Raw genomic sequence first — 26302 nt, 5'->3', positions numbered from 1 at the left:
GCACATCAGGGACAAGGAGTCCTTACGACACACAACATCCACACCACTCCACAGTGTCACAGACATACACACACAACACGAGCACAGCACACACACATACACACACACACATGTTACAGGGACTTGGAGGGTTGGTCTTCCACCTGCACACACACACACACGTAACATGCTCCACACACACACAGTGCAAACCTGAGATGCACTTTGATATTCATATTACAGCCTTTACTTGTCTGTGTAACAAAAATGTTGAATACAATTTAAATTCAAGTTAAACCAGAGTCGTACTGTCACAAGTCTCCCAGAACTGGCAGTCGGTGCAGGGGGAAGTTGTGTTGGCTGGCCACTCGCAGGCGCTGTCCTCTGCCAGCTTGTAGCTCCTTCCCAGACAATTTAAGGTGTGCATCTTGCACACRCTCAGTCTATTTGTCCGACCATTCTCAAGATTGTTGGCACACACCTGTAGAGAAGACCTGAACAAAAGAGCAACATAGTTAGCTTGGGGTGAAACMCTGAAACTGCTGATGTGGGGTCAGTTTTGTGTTTCCTCTCCTAATGGTCAAGATTTTAGATCTGTGCCTATGGTGAAATTTGAGAAAGCATAGAGCATATTTAGAGTATGCAGAATATGCAGTCAAAAGGAGCCACTTCTCACATGTATTAAAGGGAGCTTACTTCCTGTATATCTGCAAGTAGTTAGAGTAGTTAAAGTTGCATATAGACAAAGGTTGGTAAAACATACGTGCACTCATAAGGCATTTTGCAGATACATTTGTCTTTGGCGAGTTTCTCCCATGGTTTGCATTGCCCTGCTGGGCCGTCAAGGTGATCAAGCGTTTTCGGTGCTGGATTCATAAAGGAAAACAAAGACATGTTATTTCATTTGCATTACCCGAGGGTAGAGAATACCMACATTCAGGTAAACTGACAAATAGTAACACATTTCTACATAGGTTGATTTCTGGGTAGGAGTTCAAAGTTGCAAAAATGATGCATCAACCTACCCTGGCTACATGTGATGGTGTTGGGGTCCGGTGACCAGTGCAGACTGGAGTCACAGATGATCTCTTTGTCTCCCACTATGTGTCTCCCCTCAGGGCAGGACAGTAGGATACGYTCCCCTATGTCATAGGTGGGCTGCCAGTGAGAGCCTGTGACATCATTTAGAAGGGACGGGACATGGCACCTGGAGCCTGAAAGAAGGTGAGGGAAATTATCATCATGATGTGTGTGTTTTTGGTTTTGTGTGTATGTGTGTGTGTTCCAGGGACGAATTTCTGTGTGCGTGCAACAACAACAATACAATAACGAAAGCGCCTGGGGGAAACCAGTGGCGCCCCCCCCCCCCCCCCAATGCAGATTCCAGCTTTAATCTCTTGACAAATCAAAATGGTGCAAATGCAGAGGGCTGTTGTCACTGAAGCACTACTTACTCTTGCACTCTTTGGAAGGTGTGCTCCATGTCTGAGCAACAGTGCACTCTGCGATCCTTATTCCAATCAGATGGTAGCCCTCTATGCAGGTGTATTCAATCTTACTGCCCACCAGATACACATCTTTTGGATCCTGAGTTTAACAGCACAAATGATGGTCAAACACAGTCCAACCTATCCAGTTGATGATATCTACAAATGTAGGAACGGCGTTATAATAAACGGCTACAAAACAGTAGGATGATGTTCAGGCTTTGGAGGCAGCCTTGCGCAACGACATTGTGAATAGTTGAATCCCTGAGTGAGTTGTGTTAGTGCAAGGTTAGAGCAAAAGCCTGCATGCCTTGTATCTCTCCAGCAGCAGGACTGAAGGAAACACGACAGTTTAGTGGTTATCTGTCCATCAATTCCTACCAGGACATAGCCATTAGGGAGAGGAGGTGGGCTCCTGCAGGTCTCCTTAGGTGGGACGGTCAGGTCAAAGCACTGAGGCTCCATGGTCCTGGAATGAATCACAAACAGACAGACATTCTGCAAGGTCAGTAACAGTGGAATAATACTTTTTTTTATTTTTACCTTTATTTAACTAGGCAAGTCAGTTAAGAACACATTCTTATTTTCAATGACGGCCTAGGAACAGTGGGTTAAATGCCTTGTTCAGGGGCAGAACGRCAGAGTTTTACCTTGTCAGCTCAGGGATTCAATCKTGCAACCTTTTTCGGTTTCTAGTCCAACGCTCTAACCACTAGGCTACCTGCCGCCCCAATGTGAAGGCGGAAGTTATAGAAGACAGCAATGTGTTGCTCATGCGTGGCTTTTTTCAACACTGTCTTTTGTTATCGTTAAGTATGCCGTGTCATTTATTTGTTGTGTAGTGTTCATGCATAAAGTCTTATCACTAAGTATGTAGAGAAGCAGCAGTAGTTCTGACTGGAGGTATTGGAGGTCTTGGTCATCAGCGCAGCCTGTCGTCTCCCTGRCCTCTCCGTTGCAGTGCTGGCCGCCTCTCTGAGGGGCGGGGTTACTGCATGCACGTGTTCGTGACCTCTGACCTCCGGAGCAAGAAGTCCAGCCAGACCAGCAAGACCAGCTGCCATGTATCACCCCTTCGAGAGGGAGGGAGGGAGAGAGTGATGGAATGTAAGAGTTGTGGTGAAAGAAGGACACAGAGTGAAAGGGAAAGGAAGGACGGAGAGAGAGAGGTTACGGGTCCATATGTAATCTGGATGTGAATGTAGAGAAATGCCTGCAAGCGCCCAAGCAAACTTCAAGTTTGCGAGAAATGAATACGCAAATGCCATCATCTGGAGTATCCACACGACGTGTCAAATGTCACCTACCCTCCTGCCCCTCCACCTCCTTCCCCTTCTCACAGGCCAGTCCGTCTGTCCCAGGTTTACAGATGCAGCTACACTTATCCCCAGCCATCACCACCAGGCCGTTGTTCCTGCAGGGCTGGCAGCAACATGGGTGCCTCTCATTCAGGTACTGCTCTATGGCACGCTTCAGGTGGAGCCTCTTCACCCCAGCACACTGCACCTCCTTCACCAGCTCATACAGAGGCCTCATCTGGAACCATTCACACCAAACACAGGGAGGAACCAACATAGCAAGCCTTTTCCCAAGACAAAGGGATKAATTATTGTTTCAAAAGCTGTAACCCGACTCTGTAGTCCTTTTTAATTTATAATTTCATTGCTTAACCTATTTTGCTCTACCTTATGTAAATTCACTGTTTTGCCCTCAACCAATGGCGCCAGCTCAGATATTGTTTTCATCCACCAATAATCTTTCTCCTGTACCTCTCTCACCTTTCGTTTGATGACTACAGGCAAGGTCCGCACAGACTCCGCCCAGTTCTTGTACATTTCCCAGTTTTTACTTGGAGTGTTGAGGTCCAGAGCCTTAAGGGCTGCGATGTGTGCAGTGACCCCTCCCTCCACATCCACCTTCTTTACAGTGTCAGACCTACTGATGGCTATTAAAGCAATAAAGGCATCAGGGATTAGAGTGATCAGGATTTCATTACAGAAGCTTATACAGTTACATTACATGATGAGCTACCACAAGGGCTTCTGTATAGTGAATATATATAGTATATTTACTGTAAATATCAATAAATACTGTTGATTCATTTGATTCCATTGAGTTTCGAGCCTTCAGAATTACAGTAAGAGATCACTTCATAGCCATTGTAAAATGTCACACATCTTACATTGTACATCGTCAATTCTTTTGGTTTTACATTGTTGCTTAAATAAACTTACATGGGGGGTTGGGTAGTGTATATTCCTTTTCATCCTTTCTACATTTCTCGGTTGTCCATGAAACGAACAGAATCCGGTGTTTGGTCTTGGTACACTCATTATACTTCCACGTGACCTTGGCTGCAGATGCAGGAGGGAGAACGGTAACAACAACAAAAAATCATCACTTGCCAAGGAAAAGTTGGAACCAAACTATACTATATAAAAGTTGGTTCCAAGGACATCCAATTAAGTTCTGATGGCTTAATTGAATCGTTATGATTTACTTTTTTCAAAGTCTTCTTCACCATCTGTTGCGAGCCTCATGCTCCAACCAATTGGGCCATTGGACCCAGCAGTCTAACCAACAGAGTTGATGTGTTCAAGCTATTGCACTGTTACTCCCACTACTGTTGTCACAAGAATGATATGCCTGCAGTGTCAACATTAGGGCAGCCTCAGTCTCAGCTGGAGTTGCCTCAATTGTCTCACCCATCTGTGTGGCTGTTTCCTGGTCGATGCTGAGTAAGGCGCGGAAGTATCCGCCCAGGGTCCCCTCGGAGAGGTAGTGGGTTCCAAACCTCTCCACCACCATCCTATAGGTAGCGTAGTCGTACACAGTGGGGAGCGTGGCCAGAACCTTCCAGAACTCCTCAGACAGAGAGAGGTATCCTGGGGCATTGTTCTGGAACTGAGCCACCTCAACGTTGTTCTTTACCACCAACAGGTGGTTGTTCTACAGAGCAAAAACAAACCATAATAGATCATCTCACAATACCTTTATCACAGTTTTGGAAAATATTTGTTTTAAGTAGATTAAATAATGAGTCAATAATTCTAAACTCTGGAAGACAATGAATGAAAACGATGATAACAATGGATATCAGGTACATAGTGGATGTGAAATAAGATGGAGTCATCCTCACACGTGAACTGCTATTGCAAAGGTCAGGGGTCTGTTGAAAGGCATCTCCTAAACTCAGCATATCTCCTAATAAAACTACGATTTATAGAAGACATTTCATCATACAGATCCGACAGACCCTGTTTTTTTCCTCCGTCTGATGAAAGTCATAGTTGTTGAATCCTGTGGTTGTACCCGTCGTTGTCTCTCTCTTGACTACGTCCTTGGCGTAGGACCAGGAGCTGGTGTAGAATTCATCGCTGAAATCATTCTGAACTTTGACCTGTACAGATAGGAATCATATACAGATGTAGGATCTTCATTTGATCACCCTGTTGCAATTTATATTCTTACATATATTCAGTCCTATGTGCTCTCTTTATAAATGTTTATTTTCACAAGTATGTGAACTTAACTGTGGGATTTTTTACCTCAAAGTTGTACCTCAGAGTGCTCTGGGGCAGCCTGTAGAGGACCTTGTTGTCCCCACTGAAGACAGTCCTGCACTGGCCTCCATAGCTCTTAGTGTTGATCACACTTCCTCTCTGTTTTCCTGTCACTGCATCAAACCTGGAAATTCAAAGAGAAGGCACCGCACATCACCACAGATGCCCAGGATTGTGTGTGTGTGAGAGAATGAGAGAGAGAAAGAGAGCGAGCGAGAGAGGGGGAGGGGATGAAGGAGAGAAAGATACCCCAGCTCTTACCCCAGTCCTAGATGCTCAACATTGGGTGGTGGTTTGTCATTGTTACAAACAGGGAATGTCTTGTCTGGGCCACACTTCAGTTCATCCTGGTTGTCTTCCTCACAGTCCTGATCTCCATTACACACCATAGACTGGCTGATACACTTCCCTGTAGCACACAGGAAACACACACACGCACGCATGTYAATATTTCATGTTCTGTGCTCAACATTTTTCTTACTGACTCTATTTTACATTCTGTTGTAAAGCCTACTGAGGATTTGAAATGCATTGTTAATAAAGTTTGATTTAGTTACCTGAGCGGCAGCGGAACCTCCCTCCACAGCCTTCCTTCAGGGGGCAGCCTCGAGCAGTCTCACAGGGCTGGGTCTGAGTGGCCCCTCCACTGCATGGGTTCCCCCCAAACTGGGCATATACCACCATGGCACGGGTCCGAGACTATAACACATAGATATACCCCAACATTGGTCTAATTTCAATAAAGGGGAATACACTGTATGCTACACGGTTGCGATTCATGAGTCCAGTGGAGCTCACAGGCATGACTTCGGATGATTAGTTTGGTTTCTAACCTGTGTTTTAGTGCAGCCATCACACTCTGACCAGTCTCCGTAGGATCCCCACTGGCAATGCACTGGCTCCACACAATTACTGGGTGAGAACATCCCAAAGAAGAGCCATGGCAGACAGATCAGAGAGACTGACAGACGATCCTAAGGAGAGGAGAGGAATGCTGCAATTAAATTCTGTTTGTATTTCACAACTTTCCAACAGCCTGAGCCTAAATTCCTAACGACTATACAGCAATATTGTTTTTACCTGCGTAGAAATCAACTGAGTATATTAAAAGGAGTAAATAGTCGATGTGAATCATCTTACCTTCATGTTGAGAGTTTGCATGAGCTTTCTGTGGCTGTGGACATTCCAGAGTATTATATTTCTCTCTCTCTCTCTCTCTCACACACACACACACACACACACACACACACACACACACACACACACACACACAAACACAAACACAAACACAAAGATACATACCTGACCCCTTCCCCCTAAGGGGTCAGATACTTGCGGGAAGGGATTCTTGTAAGGAATTTTTTTTCTCCTTTCCAAGGAACCAGGAGATTTATTTCCAATGTGTTGGACAGAAAGAGAGAGAGAGATTCCTGTGGAGAAGGAGAACATACAGTATTGCATCACAGTTTTTCTGCCAAAAACATCACAAAGAGAGATGTCTCCTGGTTCCTTGGAAAGGAGAAAAAAAAATTCCTTACAAGAATCCCTTCCCGCAAGTATCTAACCCCTAGGATAATACAACTATAATTCTAAAACAGAAACAGTCTAACGTTGTTTCCTCGTTTCCTCTTCCGCTCCTTATCTGCACTGATCTGAAAATAGAGAATAAGGTAAAGCAATATGGAGGACGTCAAGTAGGTATTTCACCTTCCCAGTTCTCATTTGTCAGTGCAGACAAGGGAAAGAACACACAGAGAGAGGAAGCAGTTTTACACTATTACTCGACAATAGTCCAAGTGTATGTGCCTGGCCCAATGCATTTGCTGCCTGAGATAAGAAACACTGGAGGGCAACAGAGAGCTTCCCCCTCACATGTCTGGCACTGCTGGCATCTCCACCGATTACAAGTATGTATGTTGACAAAGTTGCCTTTTTTGGTTTGAATTGTGTTGTTGTTGTTGACGTCTGTAAGAAGGCAGTTGTTCTGCTGTTTATGGTGATGTCATATCGTTGAATATACCTTTAAATATACCGTTTCATGTGACAAGGTTTGATCACTGAGGATCTTTAACTCCAAGCTACAGACATAGACGCACACACAGACATGCACACACACTCACACACACACACACACACACACACACACACACACACACACACACACACACACACACACACACACACACACACACACACACACACATACATACATAACAGTGTTGCCAAGTTCTACACTCTAAACTGATAATTACTAATGAATTGAAGAATTAGCACAAATAGCCTTCTAGTATAGTTTTGATAAAAGCCTCCACAAAGAAACCCAGAATGGATCCTCTACTGTGTTATGGAGGGAGCGTACAGGAATGTGCAAGTGTGTGGAAACCACATCCACTTATAATTGTGGACATAGATCAGCTGTCAGTGTGTCCTTGAAGGAGGAGGCAGCTGGCAAGTTTGTATGCATATCTATCCTCTGCAGGCTGCCAGTATAATGCTTGCTCTGAATAAGCAGGTGGAAACTCTGCTGGAATATGCATCTCATATTTGACTAGGGATGTGAATGTATCCCCTCTTGTCTGTCTGTCCATCTGGCAGTCTGTCTGTCTTCCTGCCTGCATGTCTTTCAGTCTGGCTGTCTGTCATACACTGTAACTGGTTCAGGGTTATGGCTAGGTTTATGGCTAGGGGTTGAGCTGGGAAGTGGATATGAAGCTAGGTTTAGGGTTGAGCTGGGGAGTGGACATGAAGTTGTTAGGGTTAGCCATAGAGATAGATAGAGGACTCATCTTCATATCTGTGCCACTATAGCATCTGCGACAGCATGAGCAGCATCATTAAGGCTACAACTCATAGGAATCTCCACCCAGTTGATTACTTTGACTGCTTTAAAATGGTGGAAGCATGTTGGAAGCCCTCAATGCCACTAGAGGCCTTTATCATTCTCTATGGGGTTAGCCTAAAAAACKAATTCTAACCCGGTGAATTCCCAATTTAACCCCTGAATGTAGCCTTATGTGTAGTGTGCGATGTGACTCAGCTACAGTGACTTCAGAAAGTATTCATGCCTCTTTACTTATTCCACATTTTGTTGTGGTACACCCTGAATTCACCCACCTGCACACAGTACCCCATAATGACAAAATTAAAACATGTTTTTGGAAATGTTGGCATAAAAAAATGAAATACAGGTTCCAGCTACGATGTGGAGAGGAGCAGCAGCTAACTAAAGAGGCTGTGTAGCTTCAATTATATTCTAACTAATTATTCAATGCCTCGCTTCAAACATATTTTAACTAATTATTCAAAGCCTAGTTACACATTTTGTTAACTAATTGTCCAATATTTCAGTCACATGGAAAAACGACTTAGAAACGCACAAAAGCAGACACTTTTGACGAAAAACACGAAAATGTCATCTCTACCTGCAGCTAGCAAGGACAATGGCGGAGAAGAACAGCCGGATGACCCCAGTTCTAAATGAGATTCGTAAAATCAACAAAAATCTTGAGCGGAGAAAATTGCGAAAGTGGGTGAAGATGTGGCTGAAATAAAACATGCAGTGGGCTCATTGAAAACAAAAGTCAATATTCTCGACAACCAAGTTACAAACACAGAAGAGAGGATATCAACCTTGGAGGACAAGAACACCCGCCTAAACGACACTGTTGAAAAAATGGAGACTGGGATCGAAAAACTCGAATGACTTTAATACCAGGAAAATTACAGTCGGAGATAGACACTTCGGATCAGAGGGGTTTAAAATTCACATAAATACGGTGGGTTGTGTGAAATACATTTTACGCAATCTATTTGATAACACACAGGAGGATGTTAACATGACCATCAAGAGAACACATCGGCACTGCGCCCAGGACCAGCCGCACGCAACCCCCGGCCTATCCTGGTGAAATTCTTACGATACACTGACAGGGAGAAGGTCCGGCTCAGAGCAAAATAACTTCGGGACTTTTCACTGGAAAGGGACAAAGGTTTCCCCTGACTTTCCCAAGGAGGTTCAGGACAAGAGAAATGTGTCCACGGAGGTGAGGCATATGTGCATGAAACGGGGATTGAAATTCTCGTTGCAATATCCTGCCCTTGTTCTGGGTTACAGTGAGAGGATCACTACGTCGTTTCACAGACCCAAAGCAGGCAAAGAAGTGTGTGGCGGACGTCAATGAGCCCTAACAAATTGAGTAGCGCGGTAGGCTATGGAAGATCCGCATGGTGGCGGTGGTTCATCACAGATAGACTACCATTTTTCTCCAAGGTTATAGGAGAACTTCCTATGTTGTAACAGTCTCATTGAGTATTTATTCTGCGAATTCTGCCTATAATGTATCTTTCTGGTTTACAATTGATATCATTATAGTACTAGATTAAACAGGATTATAGTCCAGGCATATCATTCTGTTTTATGGTTATACTGGGGATAAACATATCTACTATTTAAACTTTTCACTCATATAACAGCAATAGTGGGTCAATATAGGGCACAACAGGCATGTTGGTGCCATGCGTGATGGGCACAACCCAAAATGTTTGCTTATTTTATCATTATTATGACCTTTACCGGTCTCCCTTTTGTGTTTGTTCTTTGCTTACATTCCTGCCTTATGGAATTAGACAGTTATTATCAGTCTACATGAGAAAGGTAATCTCCTCTCTTTGTGAGAATAATGATCAGCCTGTCTTTATGTTCAGTGTTTTTGGTTGATCTATGTAATTTCAAAATGGATATGGTTATGCCTAATATTTGGCGTTGGTAAAACGTTCTTATTCTAGTTGGAGCATAAGCACTTGGAAGACCTCGGGGGAGGAAGATTTTTTGTTGTTGTATCTTACAGGGTTGGGATATGTTTATGATATATTTGTTCTATGGGAAGTTTACTGTTCTAGGTGGGGGGCACTACCAGTCGTTCACTTTCTTTGATTCGATAGCAGTGGCTATCAGAAACGCATTGATTTCAAATATTCTAACACTCGTAACGTTTTGGTAATAATATGTTTACAACCTTTCAGATATGACGACCAATGTGATTAAAGTTACTCCGTGGAAATTGAATGGATTAGGTTCATATTTAAAAATATGAAAGGTATTGAATTATCTTAAACAAAAACACTCAGATGTGATTATGCTCCAAGAGACCCACCTGCTGGAAAAGGATGCTCCTAGTGTGGGAGACAGGTGGGTGGGCAGTAATACATTCAACCCCCTCAAAAAGAGGTGTCTCTATTCTATTTTTCAAAAGTATAAATGTTCAAGTGGAAAAAGAGTTTAAGGGCAAAGAGGGTTGTATCTTGATTTTACTTGTAAAGTTTTCAGGACAACATATGATATTGTGAAATATTTCTGCTCTGAATGAGGAGGATCCAGACTTCTTCATTTTTAGATCAATCAAAACTGGCCTAACCAGGACCTCAAACTCAAGAAGCAATGTAAACACTGTGTAAAAATGCTGGTCTTTATGATATGTGGAGATTGATCAATCCATCCACTCGCTATTACACATTATTTTTGAATAGGCACACTGTTTATTTACGCATCAACTAATTTCTGATCTCACACACTCTCATAGATAAAGGGGGGGTTGCAGTGTGGGCACGATAGCTATGACAGATCATGCACCCATTGATCTGACTTTTGGAATAGGAGAAGAAAGAGAAAAATGTAAATGTTGGCGATTGAACACCAGCCTCTTACAGGACAAGGTGTTTTGCGAATTCCTTAAAACACACATTACGATATTCTTTGAAACAAACTTCAATAGTGCGAAACAGGTACATGTCTGGGAAGCATTTAAAGCTTGCATACGCGGAGAAATGATGCAACGACCAGCTACTATTAAGAAATCAGATAAACAGAAAATGTATAAACTTGAAACAGAGCTCAAAATGCTGGAGAGGGAATATTGGTCCAATCCTAACAACATTTCTCTGGTAAATCTGATGAAAACCAAATACGAGCTGAATGCTTTATTCAGTAAAAAAGCTGAATATTCCCTGTACAGACTGAAGCAGAGATGGTACGAATCATGTGAAAAAGCAGGAAAACTGTTGGCCAGTCAATTGAAATCTAGAGTAAAAGATCAGCAAGTAGGTTGAATCAGAAATAAGACAGGCAAGCTGATTACCAATCATAAAGAAATAAACAATATATTTTGAGATTTCTATCAGGAACTTTATACTTCAGACGGTCCTTTAGATATGCAGAAATCAGAGACATTCTTTCCGAATTTGAACCTTCCTAAACTAACAAAGGAAGACAGGAATTGACCGAAACTATAAGACAAGCACCCAGTCGTAAAACTCCAGGGTTGGATGGGATACCCAGTGATATCTATACATGTGCTTTTCTTATAACTCATTTATATATTCTATTCGTGTGCTGTTCTATAAACCATGTTTTGTGTTCATGCAAGTGGCTGACTGAACAAATCCTCATTATCAGTAGYTGCAATTTGAAAGTACGCCCAGACCTTGTTTTGAGAACGAAGGATATATCTCAGTTTCAAGGTGTTAGCTTAGAGAGAAGAAGCCTCGTGCGGTATTGTGTTGGTCGGTCACATGAATGAAACAAAATAATAAACAATGATTCATATTAAGATTGACTTCGAGTGTCCCTGTGTAAGAATTTCCACAACAGCAGCTTAGCCCAGAAATATTGAAAACATTTAACACATTGATTGACACAGGTGAGCTCCCACCTTCTATGGGTGATGCAGTAATAACCCTAATCCTCAAAAAGGATCCCCATGAGTGTGGGAGCTACCGTCCATTTTCTTTGATAAATTGGGATAAAACTTTTGGCTATGAGAGTGAATCATATCATTAAGAAAATCATCCAGACCAGGTGGGATTTGTGAAAGGCAGAACTTCATCTGATAATCTTAGCTCCATTTGCATGTTATCTGGAATGCAAAAGATTTGGATACTTCAGTGGCAGCCTTATCCCTAGACGCAGAGAAAGCCTTTGATAGGGTAAACTGGGAGTGGGACTACCCGCATTGTACTATAAATACATTTGGATTTTGTACAGGGCTTTCAGAATATTTATTTATTTATGTACAATGACCCCAAACGATCATCTCCATTTTCAGTAGGATGAGGCCCGAAACAAGGTGACTGTCTCTCACCTCTCCTATTTACTATAGTGTTAGAACCATTCACCCAAGCCATTAGGCTGCATCAGTCAATGAAAGGGGTTAATATGGGAGGTAGGGAGAATAAACGACGACATATTACTATTGTCAGACCCCCAACTCTCCATATCGCCTTTACTGGACCTAGTAAATGCATTTTCAGATATCGGGCTATAAAGTAAACTGGACCAAATCTGAAGTAATACCCCTATCAAAACATTATCTGAGAAATGACTTCCTCAGCTGGAGGTTTCAACGAGTCCCTAAAAACTGGAGGTACCTGGGGATCGTGGTCTAGAGAACATGATTTCTGAAAACCTTGACCCACAATTGAACAAAATTCAACTCCAGTTTCAGAGCTGGGATAAGATACAAATCTCATTATGGGGTAGGATACAGGTTATAAAGATGGTCATAGCTCCTAAACTGAAATACGTCATCAGCATGTTAACACTATCCATACCTGTCTATACTTTTAAATCCATAGACAAAATTATTAGAGTTTATTTGGGCTGGTAAAAGGGCCAGGATGAAACTAGTGAGATTACAGGCAAAGACTGAGAAGGGAGGATTAAAGCTCTGTCGTGACTTTACCTTCATTAATCTGAAGACTGTTAWTTATTTAATCCATTTGTAATGTAATAATGTAACAATTAACTCATTAGGATTTGGGGCACCACGGAAGAAGTTGTTTAAAGAGTTACCATCTCCCGAATTAAACTCTATAAGGTCTTTACCTATAACATCCATAAAACAGTCAACTTATTAATCATAACCTCTTATCATATCATCATTCTGAACAATCGTAACCTTCTTGGATCTGCAAAAACGTCAGCCCTCCTCATGATTCAGTACTAAATAATAACACAGAATAAACATACATCATTTACAAAGATCCCTAGTGGGCTGACAAAATATGACGCTGATTACACGGAGATGGGGGAAAAAGAGAGAGATAGAGAAAAAGGGACACTTATTGTGGATACATTCTATAACTATTCTCCCATTAATCATATACTTTGCACACGAACCACCGCCCGTTTGGAGTAAGAAATCATGAATGCCTTCGTTCGTCGTTTATCTCTGTGGGAACCAAGCCTTCTCAGAAAGGGGTTTTGTTGGCCTTCTCCCGGACTTGAGTGTAAGTCTCTGATTGTCCACAAGAGGTCACAATGTCCTTCTTGTCCGTGGCGTCAATGACTTGTCATGTAGTCTGGAGCAGAACTAAAAGGGGGTGTTGCCTTCCACTCTTTCTGGAAGATTGGTCCTCTGAAGACAGGCTAATCAGCCGTGTCGATGATCCCCAGTGGGGTGATGAGAGCAACATAGTAGACGATGGTCTGAAGAGAGTAATAGGATGGTTCTACTTGAATTCACTTTCCTAGATACCTTAGGACAGCTAATTAGCTCCTCGTGTTGGTATTCAGGATTCGGACCACAATGGACATGAGCTGCAGCTCTTCGTCTCTCTGGTCTAAAGAAAGGTGAGTTTATTTCTTCACCTTGTGTTGAGGTTCAAAGTTTCAACCCTTTCTAACATGTAGCTAATGCCTCAGCCAGTGGTCTAAAGGTTGATTTCTCTTCCAAGCCTTTATGCACTTTTGGTCAAAAGGGCTGTTCCATCATACTGACAAGCTCTCTGATCTCACTCTGGGCGTGATTACTTATTGTGCAAAGGATATCAAAAACTATTATCTCATTAAAAAACGAAAATCAGATTCTTATCTTAACACAAATACCTTCATCACTTTTCATATTATATGCTCAACACATCGGATGAAACCTCATACCTGTAATGGCCATACTTTCCAAGTTACAGTATTTCCTCCATACGATTTTTAATGACATCACAAAATAATCAACCATATGACATTAGTTTTCCATATCTCCCCACTGATCATTCCCCAAATTCTTTATGTTAGTATTATTGTTCCATTATCCACTTTTTGGAAATGATCATTTTTGGCAGGCAAAAGTCTCTGGAGACAAAGGGACATTCCTTTAGCCAATACTGGAGGGTAGAGAGAGAGTCCTCTCCTGCTTAATTTACGACCGGGTGTGGAGGTGTCAAAACCAGCCCAATACTGGGACACATAGTGGGACACAACATTTTCTGGAAAGATTTTGGGGAAAAAAGGGGATAAAGATCATTGGTTGTCTATATCAAGAAAACACTTACCTCTTTTGAAGAACTAAGGTCCAAGTATAATTTACAGAAACAAGACTTTTGGAGATATTTCCAGCTTAGTGAATGTATGTTTAAGGTAGGACAGAATAACAACAAATTCCATATACATTCTGATATAAGTGTTAAGATAGAAATCCTTTGCAAATTACCACATATAGCAGGGCTTACAGTTGAAGTCGGAAGTTTACATACACTTAGGTTGGAGTCATTAAAACTCGTTTTTCAACCACTCCACAAATTTCTTGTTAACAAACTATAGTTTTGGCAAGTCAGTTAGGACATCTACTTTGTGCATGACATAAGTAATTTTTCCAACAATTGTTAACAGACAGATTATTTAATTTATAATTCACTGTATCACAATTCCAGTGGGTCAGAAGTTTACATACACTAAGTTGACTGTGCCTTTAAACAGCTTAGAAAATTCCAGGAAATTATGCCATGGCTTTAGAAGCTTCTGATAGGCTAATTGACATCAGTTGAGTCAATTGGAGGTGTACCTGTGGATTTTGGGAGCAATTTCCAAACGCCTGAAGGTACCACATTAATCTGTACAAACAATAGTACGCAAGTATAAACACCATGGGCCCACGCAGCCGCCATACCGCTCAGGAAGGAGACGCGTTCTGTCTCCTAGAGATGAACGTACTTTGGTGCGAAAAGTGCAAATCAATCCCAGAACAACAGCAAAGGATCTTGAATAGATGCTGGAGGAAACAGGTACAAAAGTATCTGTATCCACAGTGAAACGAGTCCTATATTGACATAACCTGAAAGGCCGCTCAGCAAGGAAGAAGCCACTGCTCCAAAACTGCCATAAAAAAGCCAGACTACAGGCCTCCCGGGTGGTGCAGTGGTCTAAGGCACTGCATTGCAGTGCTAGCTGTGCCACCAGAGACTCTGGGATCAAGCCCAGGCTCTGTCGCAGCCGGCCGCGACTGGGAGGTCCATGGGGCGACGCACAATTGGCCTAGCGTCGTCTGGGTTAGGGAGGGTTTGCCCGGTAGGGATATCCTTGTCTAATCACACACTAGCGACTCCTGTGGTGGACCAAGCACAGTRCACGCTGACCAGGTCGCTATGTGTACGGTGTTTCCTCCGACACATTGGTGCTTCTGGGTTGGATGGTCGCTGTGTTTGGAAGCAGTGCGGCTTGGTTGTGTTTTGGAGGACGCATGGCTCTCGACCTTCATCTCTCCCGAGCCCGTATGGGAGTTGTAGCGATTAGACAAGACAGTAACTACTAACAATTGGATACCACGAAAAAGGGGGTAAAAAAAATACAACAAATTTAAAAAAGCCAGACTACAATTTGCAGCTGCACATAGGGACAAATATTGTACTTTTTGGAGAAATGTCCTCTGGTCTGATGAAAGAAAAATAGAACTGTTTGGCCATAAGGACCATCGTTTATGTTTGGAGGAAAAAAGGGGAGGCTTGCAAGCCGAAGAACACCATCCCAACTGTGAAGCGCAGGGGTGGCAGCATCATGTTGTTGTGGTGCTTTGCTGCAGGAGGGACTGGTGCACTTCACAAAATAGATGGCATCATGAGGGAGGAAAATTATGTGGATATATTGAAGCAACATCTCAAGACATCAGTCAGGAAGTTAAAGCTTGGTCGCAAATGGATCTTCGAAATGGAACTGAAAAAGCGTGTGCGAGCACGGAGGCCTACAAACCTGACTCAGTTACACCAGCTCTGTCAGGAGGAATGGGCCAAAATTCACCCAACTCATTGTGGGAAGCTTGTGGAAGGCTACCCAAAACGTTTGACCCAAGTTAAACAATTTAAAGGCAATGCTACCAAATACTAATTGAGTGTATGTAAACTTCTGACCCACTGGGAATGTGATGAATGAAATAAAAGCTGAATTAAATAATTCTCTCTACTATTATTCTCTCTAGAATTATTTCACATTCTTAAAATAAAGTGGGGATCCTAACTGACCTAAGACAGGGAATTTTTACTACGATTAAATTGTGAAAAACTGAGTTAAATGTATTTGGCTAAAGTGTATGTAAACTTCCGACATCAACTGCATATACAGTGCATTCGGAAAGTGTTCAGACCCCTTGATTTTTCCGCACGTTTTGTTATATTACAGCCTTGTTCTAAAATTGATTAAATATGGGGTTTTTTTACCTCCCGGTTGGCACAGCGGTCTAATGCTTGAGGCGTCACTACAGACCCGGGTTCGATCTCAGGCTGTCACAGCCGGTTGTGACCTGGATACCCATGAGGCGGTGCACAGTTGACCCAGCATCGTCCGGGTTATGGGAAGATTTGGCCGACTGGGATTTCCTTGTCCCATCGCACTCCAGTGACTCCTTGTGGAGGGCCAGGCGCCTGCAGGCTGACTTCGGTCGCCAGCTGGACGGTGTTTCCTCCGACACATTGGTGCGGCTGGCTTCCGGGTAAAGTGAGCAGTGTGTCAAGAAGCGGCTTGACAGGGTCGGGTTTCGGAAGACGCATGGCTCTCAACCTTTGCCTGTTCCGAGTCCGTAGGGGAGTTTCAGCAATGGGACAAGACTGTAACTACCAATTGAATATCATGAAATTGGGGAGAAAAAGGAATAAAAGTACAAAAACTACACACAATAGCCCATATTGACAAAGCAAAAACAGGTTTATAGAAATTATTGCAAATGTAAAAAAATAAAAAAAATAATGAAATTACATTATTCAGACCCTTTACTCAGTACTTTGTTGATGCACATTTGGCAGCGATTACAGCCTCGAGTTTTCAGCCTCTAATGGGAGTTTCTCCTGTTCTTCTCTGCAGATCCTCTCACGCTCTGTCAGGTTGGATGGGGAGTAGCTGCACAGCTATTTTCAGTTTTTTTCCCCTTGATCCTGACTGGTCTCCCAGTCCCTGCCGCTGAAAAACATCCCCACAGCATGATGTTGCCACCCCCATGCTTCACCGTAGGGATGGTGCCAAGTTTCCTCCAGACTTGACGCTTGGCATTCAGGCCACTCTACCATAAAGGCCTGATTGGTGGAGTGCTGCAGAGATGGTTCTCCTTCTGGAAGATTCTCCCATCTCCACAGCGGAATTCTGAAGCTCTGTCAGAGTGACCATCGGGTTCTTTGTCACCTCCCTGACTAAGGCCCTTCTCCCCGATTGCTCAGTTTGGCCTGGCGGCCCGCTCTAGGACGAATCTTGGTGGTTCCAAACTTCTTCCATTTAAGAATGATGGAGGTCACTGTGCTCCTTCAATGCTGCATACATGTTTTAGTACCCTTCCCAAATCTGTGCCTCGACACATTCCTGTCTCGGAGCTCTAAGGACAATTCCTTCAACCTCATGGCTTGGTTTTTGCTCTGACATGCACTGTCACCTGTGGGACCTTATATAGACAGGTGTGTGCCTTTCCAAATCATGTCCAATCAATTAAATTTACCACAGATGGACTCCAAGTTGTAGAAACATCTCAAGCATGATCAATGGAAACAGGATGCACAATTTTTAGTCTCATACCTAAGGGTCTGAATACTTATGTATTTCTGTTTAAAATTTTAAAATACATTTGCTAAAAAGAATCTAAACCTGTTTTCGCTTCATCATTATGGGGTATTGTGTGTAGATTGATGAGGATTTTTATTTATTCAATCTATTTTAGAATAAGGCTGTAAGGTTACAAAATGTGGGGAAAAAGGAAGTGGTCTGAATCCTTTCCGAATGCACTGTATAGCCACCTTTTTTTAGGTGGATTTAATGGAAGATGTAAGGGCCTAAAGGCCATATGGGGRAAAAGACTTGGAGGTAACATTTGGAGAGGAGTGGTATATAATAGTACAACAGATGCTCCTCCCTGTGAGAGATGCCCGGTCCAAGCTGATTCAATTTAAAGTGTTCAATAGGATTTATTGGACACCTGAGGTTGAACAGAATAGGTTTGATAGAATCACACCTATGCTGGAGATGTCAGTCAAGTACTGGTGGCATGATCCATATGTTCTCTAACTTTCCAAGCTTGCATTCCTTTAGGCAGAAGGTATTAGAAAAGGTTGGGGATATTCTGGGTACCACAATACTTGCAAATCCTGCTTTGCTATTACTGAATATCACTAAGGATATTGATAGACTGAGAAGCTCATGTTTAAACTGGCAAAAAGTTGCTCTAACCACAGCCAAACGAGTCATATTGAGACACTGGAATGTATATATATATACACTCATTGTCTGTCAAGATATTGTTTAGTGCCAAATGTAATTCAATTGCATTTTTGTTATATCGTGAAAGGAAACAATACAAACTATAATTGCAAAAAGAAAATGAAATACCTAATTTCCGTAAGTATTCACACCCCTTTGCTATGAGACTCCAAATAGCGCTCAGGTGCATCCAATTTCCTTTGATCATCCTTGAGATGTTATTACAACGTGAGTCCACTTGTGGCCAATTCAATTGTTTGGACATAATTTACAAAGAAACTATACCATTAAGTCCAAGGAACTGGCCGTAGATTGCCGAGATTGTGATGAGGTATATACAGTATCTAGGGAAGGGTATAAAACTATTTCTAGACTGTTGAAAGTTTCCAAGGAGCACAAGGGTCTCCATCATATGGAACTACCCAGCCTCTGCCTAGAGCTGGCCGTCCGACCAACAGGCACAGCTCATCAAACTTCTAACACCATCCCAACTCTGAAACATGGTGGCAGCATCATGCTATGGGGATGCTTTTCAGCGGCAGGGACTGGTTGACTGGTAAGGATCGGGGGAACAATGAATGGTACCAAATACAGGCAAATCCTTGATGAGAACCTACTTCAGAGTGCAACCTTCCTTAGACTGGGGGCGAAGATTTACATTCGAACAAGACAATGATCCTGACCATACAGACAAAGCAACGCTGGAATGGCTTCAGAACAGGAATGTGAAAGTCCTTGAGTGGCCCAGCCACAGCCCAGACTTGAATCCCATTTGTGGAAAGTAGGGAGGCACCGGTATGACATTTTTGGCCGATACCGATATCCAATATTTTCCTTGACAAAAAACCCGATACCAATAACTGATATATAACATTTTTGCGGCCTTTTAAGCATTCTAGTACAGTTAAATAGTTGACACACACACACACACTGACCAAAAAGTTATTTTGTTGGCATTTACGTATGTCCCCATTACCAGTAAAACATAATCAAAACCTATTTATTTCACTTACTTTCTGTGCTGTTTTGTTGTTCATTTGTTCAGTCTCAACCAGGAATTCATCATACCTGTCAAGCAGTGAAGATTCAGCTCTGTCTGTCTGTGGCCTCTATTCCATCTTGTCCAGCTGTGTCTGTAACATTTCACATAAACCCTGTTTCTTGTCTGCATCGAAGTAGTGGTCCTTGTACCTAGCATCGAGCATGGTGGCGACACAGTAAAGAGGCTCAGAGAGAATGCCACCGAATCGCTTGTTCACAGCCTCGAGAATTCTTGCAAGTTTTAACCCCACGGTCTGTGTCGGCAGTTTTGTTGAGCAGGCGTTTCAATGCCATGACAGAGGGTATCACGTCTGCTGCAGACGCAGTTAATTAGMTTATTTCTCGAGTCAGTTGTTTGAATGGCGCTAGGAGTGTGTTCATGTTTCCAAGTTTCAAACATGTTCTCAAATGCCATTGAAATGGCAGCAGCAGTATGAGGACCAGCACATTCTTGAGCATGCAATATGGCTTTCCTGAGTACGAAATCCTTGTCGAACCTCGTCAGACTCAGCATGCTCATGGGGCTGACATCACTGGTCCAAATGTTAGTCGTGAAGCTAATAGTAGTGATGTCCATAGCAAGTAGCTCATAGATGTGCGTTTCAACAATACTGTGTAACTCCGGTAGAGCAACATCTGAAAAATAGCGCCTACTTGGTAGTGTGGACTGGGCTCGAGATGCTCGACCAGTCGGCGAAAGCCAACATCATCCACGACAGAAAACGGTTGATTGTTAAGTGCAATGAATTCCATTATCTTGGCGTTAATGGATTTCGCCTTTGAGTTGTCTCTCTGAAATGTTCTTACTCTTTCAAATGATTACTCGACTTGAACTGGTTTAGTTGTTGGAAGTGTGCGCTTAGTATTTTTCTGCTTTTGTTCTGTGTAGCGCTGTATTTGTCATGGCGTCATTACGTCATCTACCTACGTTATATAGGTATGCACATCAAGCTTTGACATCGGTTTTGCAGATTGCCGTTGAACTAGACATCGGGCCGATGACGATGTTTGCATTTTTAGCTAATATCGGCCAATATGCTCACCGATATATCGTGCATCCCTGGTGGAAAGACTTAAGATTGCTATTCACCGCCATTCCCAGTCTAATTTAACAGAGCTTGAGAAAATCTGCATGGAAGCATGGGGGGAAAAAAACTAATTCAGTTGTACAAAGCTGATAGACATACCCAAGACAACTCAAAGCTGTAATAGCCGCCAAATGTGATTCTTCAAATTATTGACTTGGGGGTGTGAATACTTATGTAAATGAGATATTTCTGTACTTCAATTTCCATACATTTGCGAAAATGTCTAAACTGTTTTCACTTTGTCGTTATGGGGTATTGTGCGTAGATGGGTGAAAGAAAAAAATCTATTTAATCCATTTTTCATTCAGGCTGTAACACAAAATGTGGATTAAGTCACTGTAAATACACCAGTCCCCATGCCTGGGCTAGGTAGAGGGTTTATTAAGCTGTCAGCCAGCAGAACATGTCTTCAATTGAAACTTGTCTGAGGGTTTGATTGCCCTTTTTAAAGTGTGATATGGCCTTTATAGGCTGGAGGCAATATGTTTCTGCTTTGAGGACGTTATACTTTTTTCTTTTTTCTTATTATATATTTTTTAAACCTTTAACTAGAAAAGTCAGTTAAGAACAAATTCTTATTTACAATGACAGCCTACCGGGGAACAGTGGGTTAACTGCCTTGTTCAGGGGCAGAACAACAGCTGTTTACCTTGTTAGCTCGGTGATTTGATCCAGCAACCTTTCAGTTACTGGTCCAATGCGCTGACCACTAGGCTACCTGCCGCCCCAAATATAAATATATATTAAAACTGCTGTTCAGGCGGAGTCTTTATTTTGCAGCAATATACTGTTGATTTGGTGTAAGACTTTCTATCTTTTGCATCCATTTCTATCCATTTCTATCTCTCTCTCTCTCTCTCTCTCTCTCTCTCCCTTTTTATTTTCTCCTTCAGGATGTTTGTTCCCTATCAAGCCATGTGTCAATATTCTTAATGAACTGTCATTCACTTTACATGTTAACTTTCCTCACAGCCCCTGAAGTCACATTTGTCTGGTTGGCTTCATAATTAAAGCTCCAAAGCGAGTTTTCACTTGACTCTCTGGGTCTAATAGGAATGGCAAGGTTTTATTGACAACCTCGTTATGTTCAGATTAATCTATATTTTTCAACGCAATATTTGGCGGGCCCTTAACTCTTAACTTGGAATGCAATATTCACTCCGGTGCTGATTCTGTTAGCACACAGATTACCAGTCTGAGCAAAGGCGGCCAGATAATGTGACAAGCCTTCTAATCAACAAGCATGAGGAAGTGCCTGAAGGAACAATTTATATTACAGACCTTCCTGTTAGAGAACACAGTACTTCTATCCTCTCACTCACTTCCCTCCTTCTAACCTCCCTCTCTTTCATCATCTACTATGGCCATCTTTCATTCTCTTCCTTTAACTTCCCATTCCTCCTTTTTCCTACCTTTTATGCTCTTTTTCACTTTCCTCCCTCTGTCTATCCTTCTGTTCTTTTCATTCTTAAAAGTATAAGCCATTGGAGGGGGATCATTTAGCTATTTGATGTGGAATATTAGGACTCCTTTAGGTATAAAATAATACCCAATTATTTGATAAAATATTGAATTTGGCCTTTACTACTATTTTCCAGAGAAACTCAATGAATAACATATTCATCAATGGCAAAAAAAGACAGTAAAAAAACAATTATCATAAAAAACAATGTTTTGAAGTGTTTGTCATATCTAGGAGATAAACTCAGCAAAAAAAGAAACGTCCCTTTTTCAAGACCCTGTCTTTCAAAGATAATTCGTAAAAATCCAAATAACTTCACAGATCTTCATTGTAATTGGTTTAAACACTGTTTCCAATGCTTGTTCAATGAACCATAAACAATTAATGCACCTGTGGAATGGTCGTTAAGACACTAACAGCTTACAGACAGTAGGCAATTAAGGTCACAGTTATGAAAACTTAGGACACTAAAGAGGCCTTTCTACTGACTCTGAAATACACCAAAAGAAAGATGCCCAGGGTTCCTGCTCATCTGTGTGAACGTGCCTTAGGCATGCTGCAAGGAGGCATGAGGACTGCAGATGTGGCCAGGGCCATAAATTGAAATGTCTGTACTGTTGGACGCCTAAGACAGAGCTACAGAGAGACAGGACGGACAGCTGATCGTCCTCGCAGTGGCAGACCACGTGTAACAACACCTGCACAGGATCGATACATCCGAACATCACACCTATGGGACAGGTACAGGATGGCAACAACAACTGCCCGAGTTACACCAGGAACGCACAATCCCTCCATCAGTGCTCAGACTGTCCACAATAGGCTGAGAGAAGCAGGACTGTTGTAAGGCAGGTCCTCACCACACATCACCGGCAACAACGTCGCCGTCGCTGGACCAGACAGGAATGGTAAAAAGTGGTCTTCGTGGTTTTGTCTCACCAGAGGTGATGGTTTATCGTCGAAGGAATGAGCATTACACCAAAGCCTGTACTCTGGAGCGGGATCAATTTGGAGGTAGATGGTCCGTCATGGTCTGGGGTGGTGTGTCACAGCATCATCGGACTGAGTTTGTTGTCATCGCAGGCAATCTCAACGCTGTGCGTTACAGGGAAGACATCCTCCTCCCTCATGTGGTACCCTTCCTGCAGGCTCATCCTGACATGACCCTCCAGCATGAAAATGCCACCAGCCATACGCTCGTTCTGTGCGTGATTTCCTGCAAGACAGGAATGTCAGTGTCTGCCATGGCCAGCGAAGAGCCCGGTTCTCAATCCCATTGAGCACGTCTGGGACCTGTTGGATCGGAGGGTGAGGGCTAGGGTCATTCCCCCAGAAATTTCCGGGAACTTGCAGGTGCCTTGGTGGAAGAGTGGGGTAACATCTCACAGCAAGAACTGGCAAATCTGGTGCAGTCCTTGAGGAGGAGATGCACTGCAGTACTTAATGCAGCTGGTGGCCACACAAGATACTGACTGTTACTTTTGATTTTAACCCCCCCTCTTTGTTCAGGGACAGATTATTCCATTTATGTTAGTCACATGTCTGTGGAACTTGTTCAGTTTATGTCTCAGTTGTTGAATCTTGTTATGTTCATACAAATATTTACACATGTTAAGTTTGCTGAAAATAAACACAGTTGACAGTGAGAGGACATTACTTTTTTTTGCTGAGTTTATATACAGGTTTGGTGCGAAAAGTGCAAATCAATCCCAGAACAACAGCAAAGGACCTTGTGAACATGCTGGAGGAAACGGGTACAAAAGTACCTATATCCACAGTAAAACGAGTCCTATATCGACATAACCTGAAAGGCCGCTCAGCAAGGAAGAAGCCATTGCTCCAAAACAGCCGTAAAAAAAGCCAGACTACGGTTTGCAACTGCACATGTGGACAGACTTTTTGGAGAAATGTCTGACTTTTTGGAGAAATGTCCTCTGGTCTGATGAAACAAAAATAGAACTGTTTGGCCATAATGACCATCATTATGTTTGGAGGATAAACGGGGATGCTTGCAAGCCGAAGAACACCATCCCAACCGTGAAGCACGGGGTGGTAGCAACATGTTGTGAGGGTGCTTTGCTGCAGGAGGGACTGGTGCACTTCACAAAATATATCGCATCATGAGGGAAGAAAATGATGTGGATATATTGAAGCAACATCTCAAGACATCAGTCAGGAAGTTAAAGCTTGGTCGCAAATGGGTCTTCCAAATGGACAATGACCCCAAGCATACTTCCAAAGTTGTGGCAAAATGTCTTAAGAACAACAAAGTCAAGGTATTGGAGTGGCCATCACAAAGCCCTGACCTCAATCCCATAGGAAATTTGTGGGCAGTACTGAAAAAGCATGTGCGAGCAAGGAGGCCTACAAACCTGACTCAGTTACTCCAGCTCTGTCAGGAGGAATGGRCCAAAATTCACCCAACTTATTGTGGGAAGCTTGTGGAAGGCTACCCGAAATGTTTGACCCAAGTTAAACCTTTTAATGGCAACGCTACCAAATACTTGTTGAGTGTATGTAAACTTCTGACCCACTGGGAATGTGATGAAAGAAATAAAAGCTGAAATAAATCATTCTCTCTCTATTATTATTCTGACATTTCACATTCTTAAAATAAAGTGGTGATCCTAACTGACCTAAGACAATTAATTTGAATAGGATTAAATGTAAGGAATTGTGAATAACTGAGTTTAAATATATTTGACTTCAACAGTATATATTTTTTCCCCACACCTATTTAAGCCCTTTTTTGAGTGGACACAAAACTGCGTTCATACTTCCATACATTTTTTAAAACCGGTACCGGTTACCTTCAGATGAGTCCCGTGACACTTGTGGGGGTCGTAGAGCAAAACGGTAGGTCAAATCGCTCGGACGCTACAGACGTTTTCATTACAAGACCCCTTTTCGGGATCTCTTACGGTCTGACAAACATCGCTCTAGCTCTGCCACCTTTCACTGCAGATGCGGAAGTGCGACATCAGACGCATCAGATATCTCTAGCTTAAACTGATTGATTTTGATGGGGGGTTTTTTGTATTATGTTACTAGGGGGTTAACCTGGTTCTCTCACCCCCCGTTCGAACAAAATCTCCGCCCAACGCAATCACCCTCTCACTCACTTATTTGAATACGTCGCCTCTTGCATCCACCCCTAAGGCAGAATCTCCTGCCTCCACTCTCACATTAGAGGAAAGAACATGGATTACCTAGAGAGGTTGGATTAATGTAGGTATCTGACTGAAACCGAACATCCATTTTAATATCACCCCCACATCCTCCAGTGAGGGTTAGATACTGTATGTCTGCACCAAAAGTCACAGATGAACGTGTGACACGTCTCCCGTTTCGTTGAAACGTTACAGTACAAGAGAGGTGAATTTACTTTGTGAACTGAAACACCCTTGTTTCCTTTAACATTACGGTTTCAGACAAGTGAAAGGAGTGGATTGGTCCTCACTGCGTTGCATTCAGCTGCCCTGTCAGTTCCTGGTAGCCTAGCATAACCCAGCACAGCTTAATTACTGAGCACATGCTTTCCTGAAAGGGCTATATTTAGAAACACACATGCACATGGACAAACGTACTTGTACGCACACGCACAAACAACCAGGGCCAGTGCATCAGTAAACAGACAGGACTCTTTCTTGTCTGCTAGGAGTTAATATTCATCAGTGTTTGATAAATACACCTGGCTGCCGATGGGTACGACGGGGTGGGGATTAGAGGGAACACACCACAACAAGGTCACAGCATGTGCCTCTCCTGGTCACCCTGGTAACTGGCAAGGATGGATCCTGGAGGCTCTTTTTGAGTAGGTAGAAAGTCAAGGCAAATCTGGAGATATGCTTCTGATGTGAACAATTTAATTGTAAGCAGTCGAAGTCAGCCACCCAGCTCAGACGTCTCTTATCTTTTGTTTTTCCCTCCCATGTGAAATAATGAAAATAGGATCATAGAGAGTCTCATTGACATATTGTACAGGCTTAGAAGCTTTATTTGATTAGTCATCTTCCACTTAGAACAGAATCAGTTTCATTGCAACACACAAGGTTTGGTCTTTACAACAATTTCACAGCAATGGACTCATCACACCAAAAATGGACAGAAAGGTAAGGACTACAATATGGAGGGTATAATTATGTCAACATTAGATGACTTATACATCACAATCTTTATAAGTAAATACA

General features: G+C 42.6%; 1 protein-coding gene across 1 annotated transcript; it reads right to left on the bottom strand.

Moving 5' to 3' along the window:
* Positions 1 to 256: 256 nt before the first annotated feature.
* On the bottom strand, positions 257 to 6203 carry c7a (complement component 7a). The gene is made up of 16 exons (XM_024002090.2): positions 6170 to 6203; positions 5863 to 6003; positions 5587 to 5728; positions 5291 to 5438; positions 5015 to 5153; positions 4723 to 4866; positions 4172 to 4415; positions 3701 to 3820; positions 3245 to 3411; positions 2774 to 3002; positions 2365 to 2539; positions 1848 to 1935; positions 1434 to 1566; positions 1005 to 1193; positions 743 to 845; positions 257 to 473 (listed from the first exon to the last, which is right to left on the bottom strand). Exons 1-16 carry the CDS (start codon positions 6188 to 6190, stop codon positions 272 to 274), a joined length of 2385 nt encoding a protein of 794 aa, XP_023857858.2. The 5' UTR covers positions 6191 to 6203; the 3' UTR covers positions 257 to 271.
* Between the last annotated feature and the right edge of the window lie 20099 nt (positions 6204 to 26302).

The sequence above is a fragment of the Salvelinus sp. IW2-2015 genome, linkage group LG15, assembly GCF_002910315.2.
Source record: "Salvelinus sp. IW2-2015 linkage group LG15, ASM291031v2, whole genome shotgun sequence".
NCBI lineage: Eukaryota > Metazoa > Chordata > Actinopteri > Salmoniformes > Salmonidae > Salvelinus > Salvelinus sp. IW2-2015.
The sequence above is the reverse complement of the archived record's forward strand: the minus strand, read 5'-3'. Positions and strand labels throughout refer to the sequence as shown.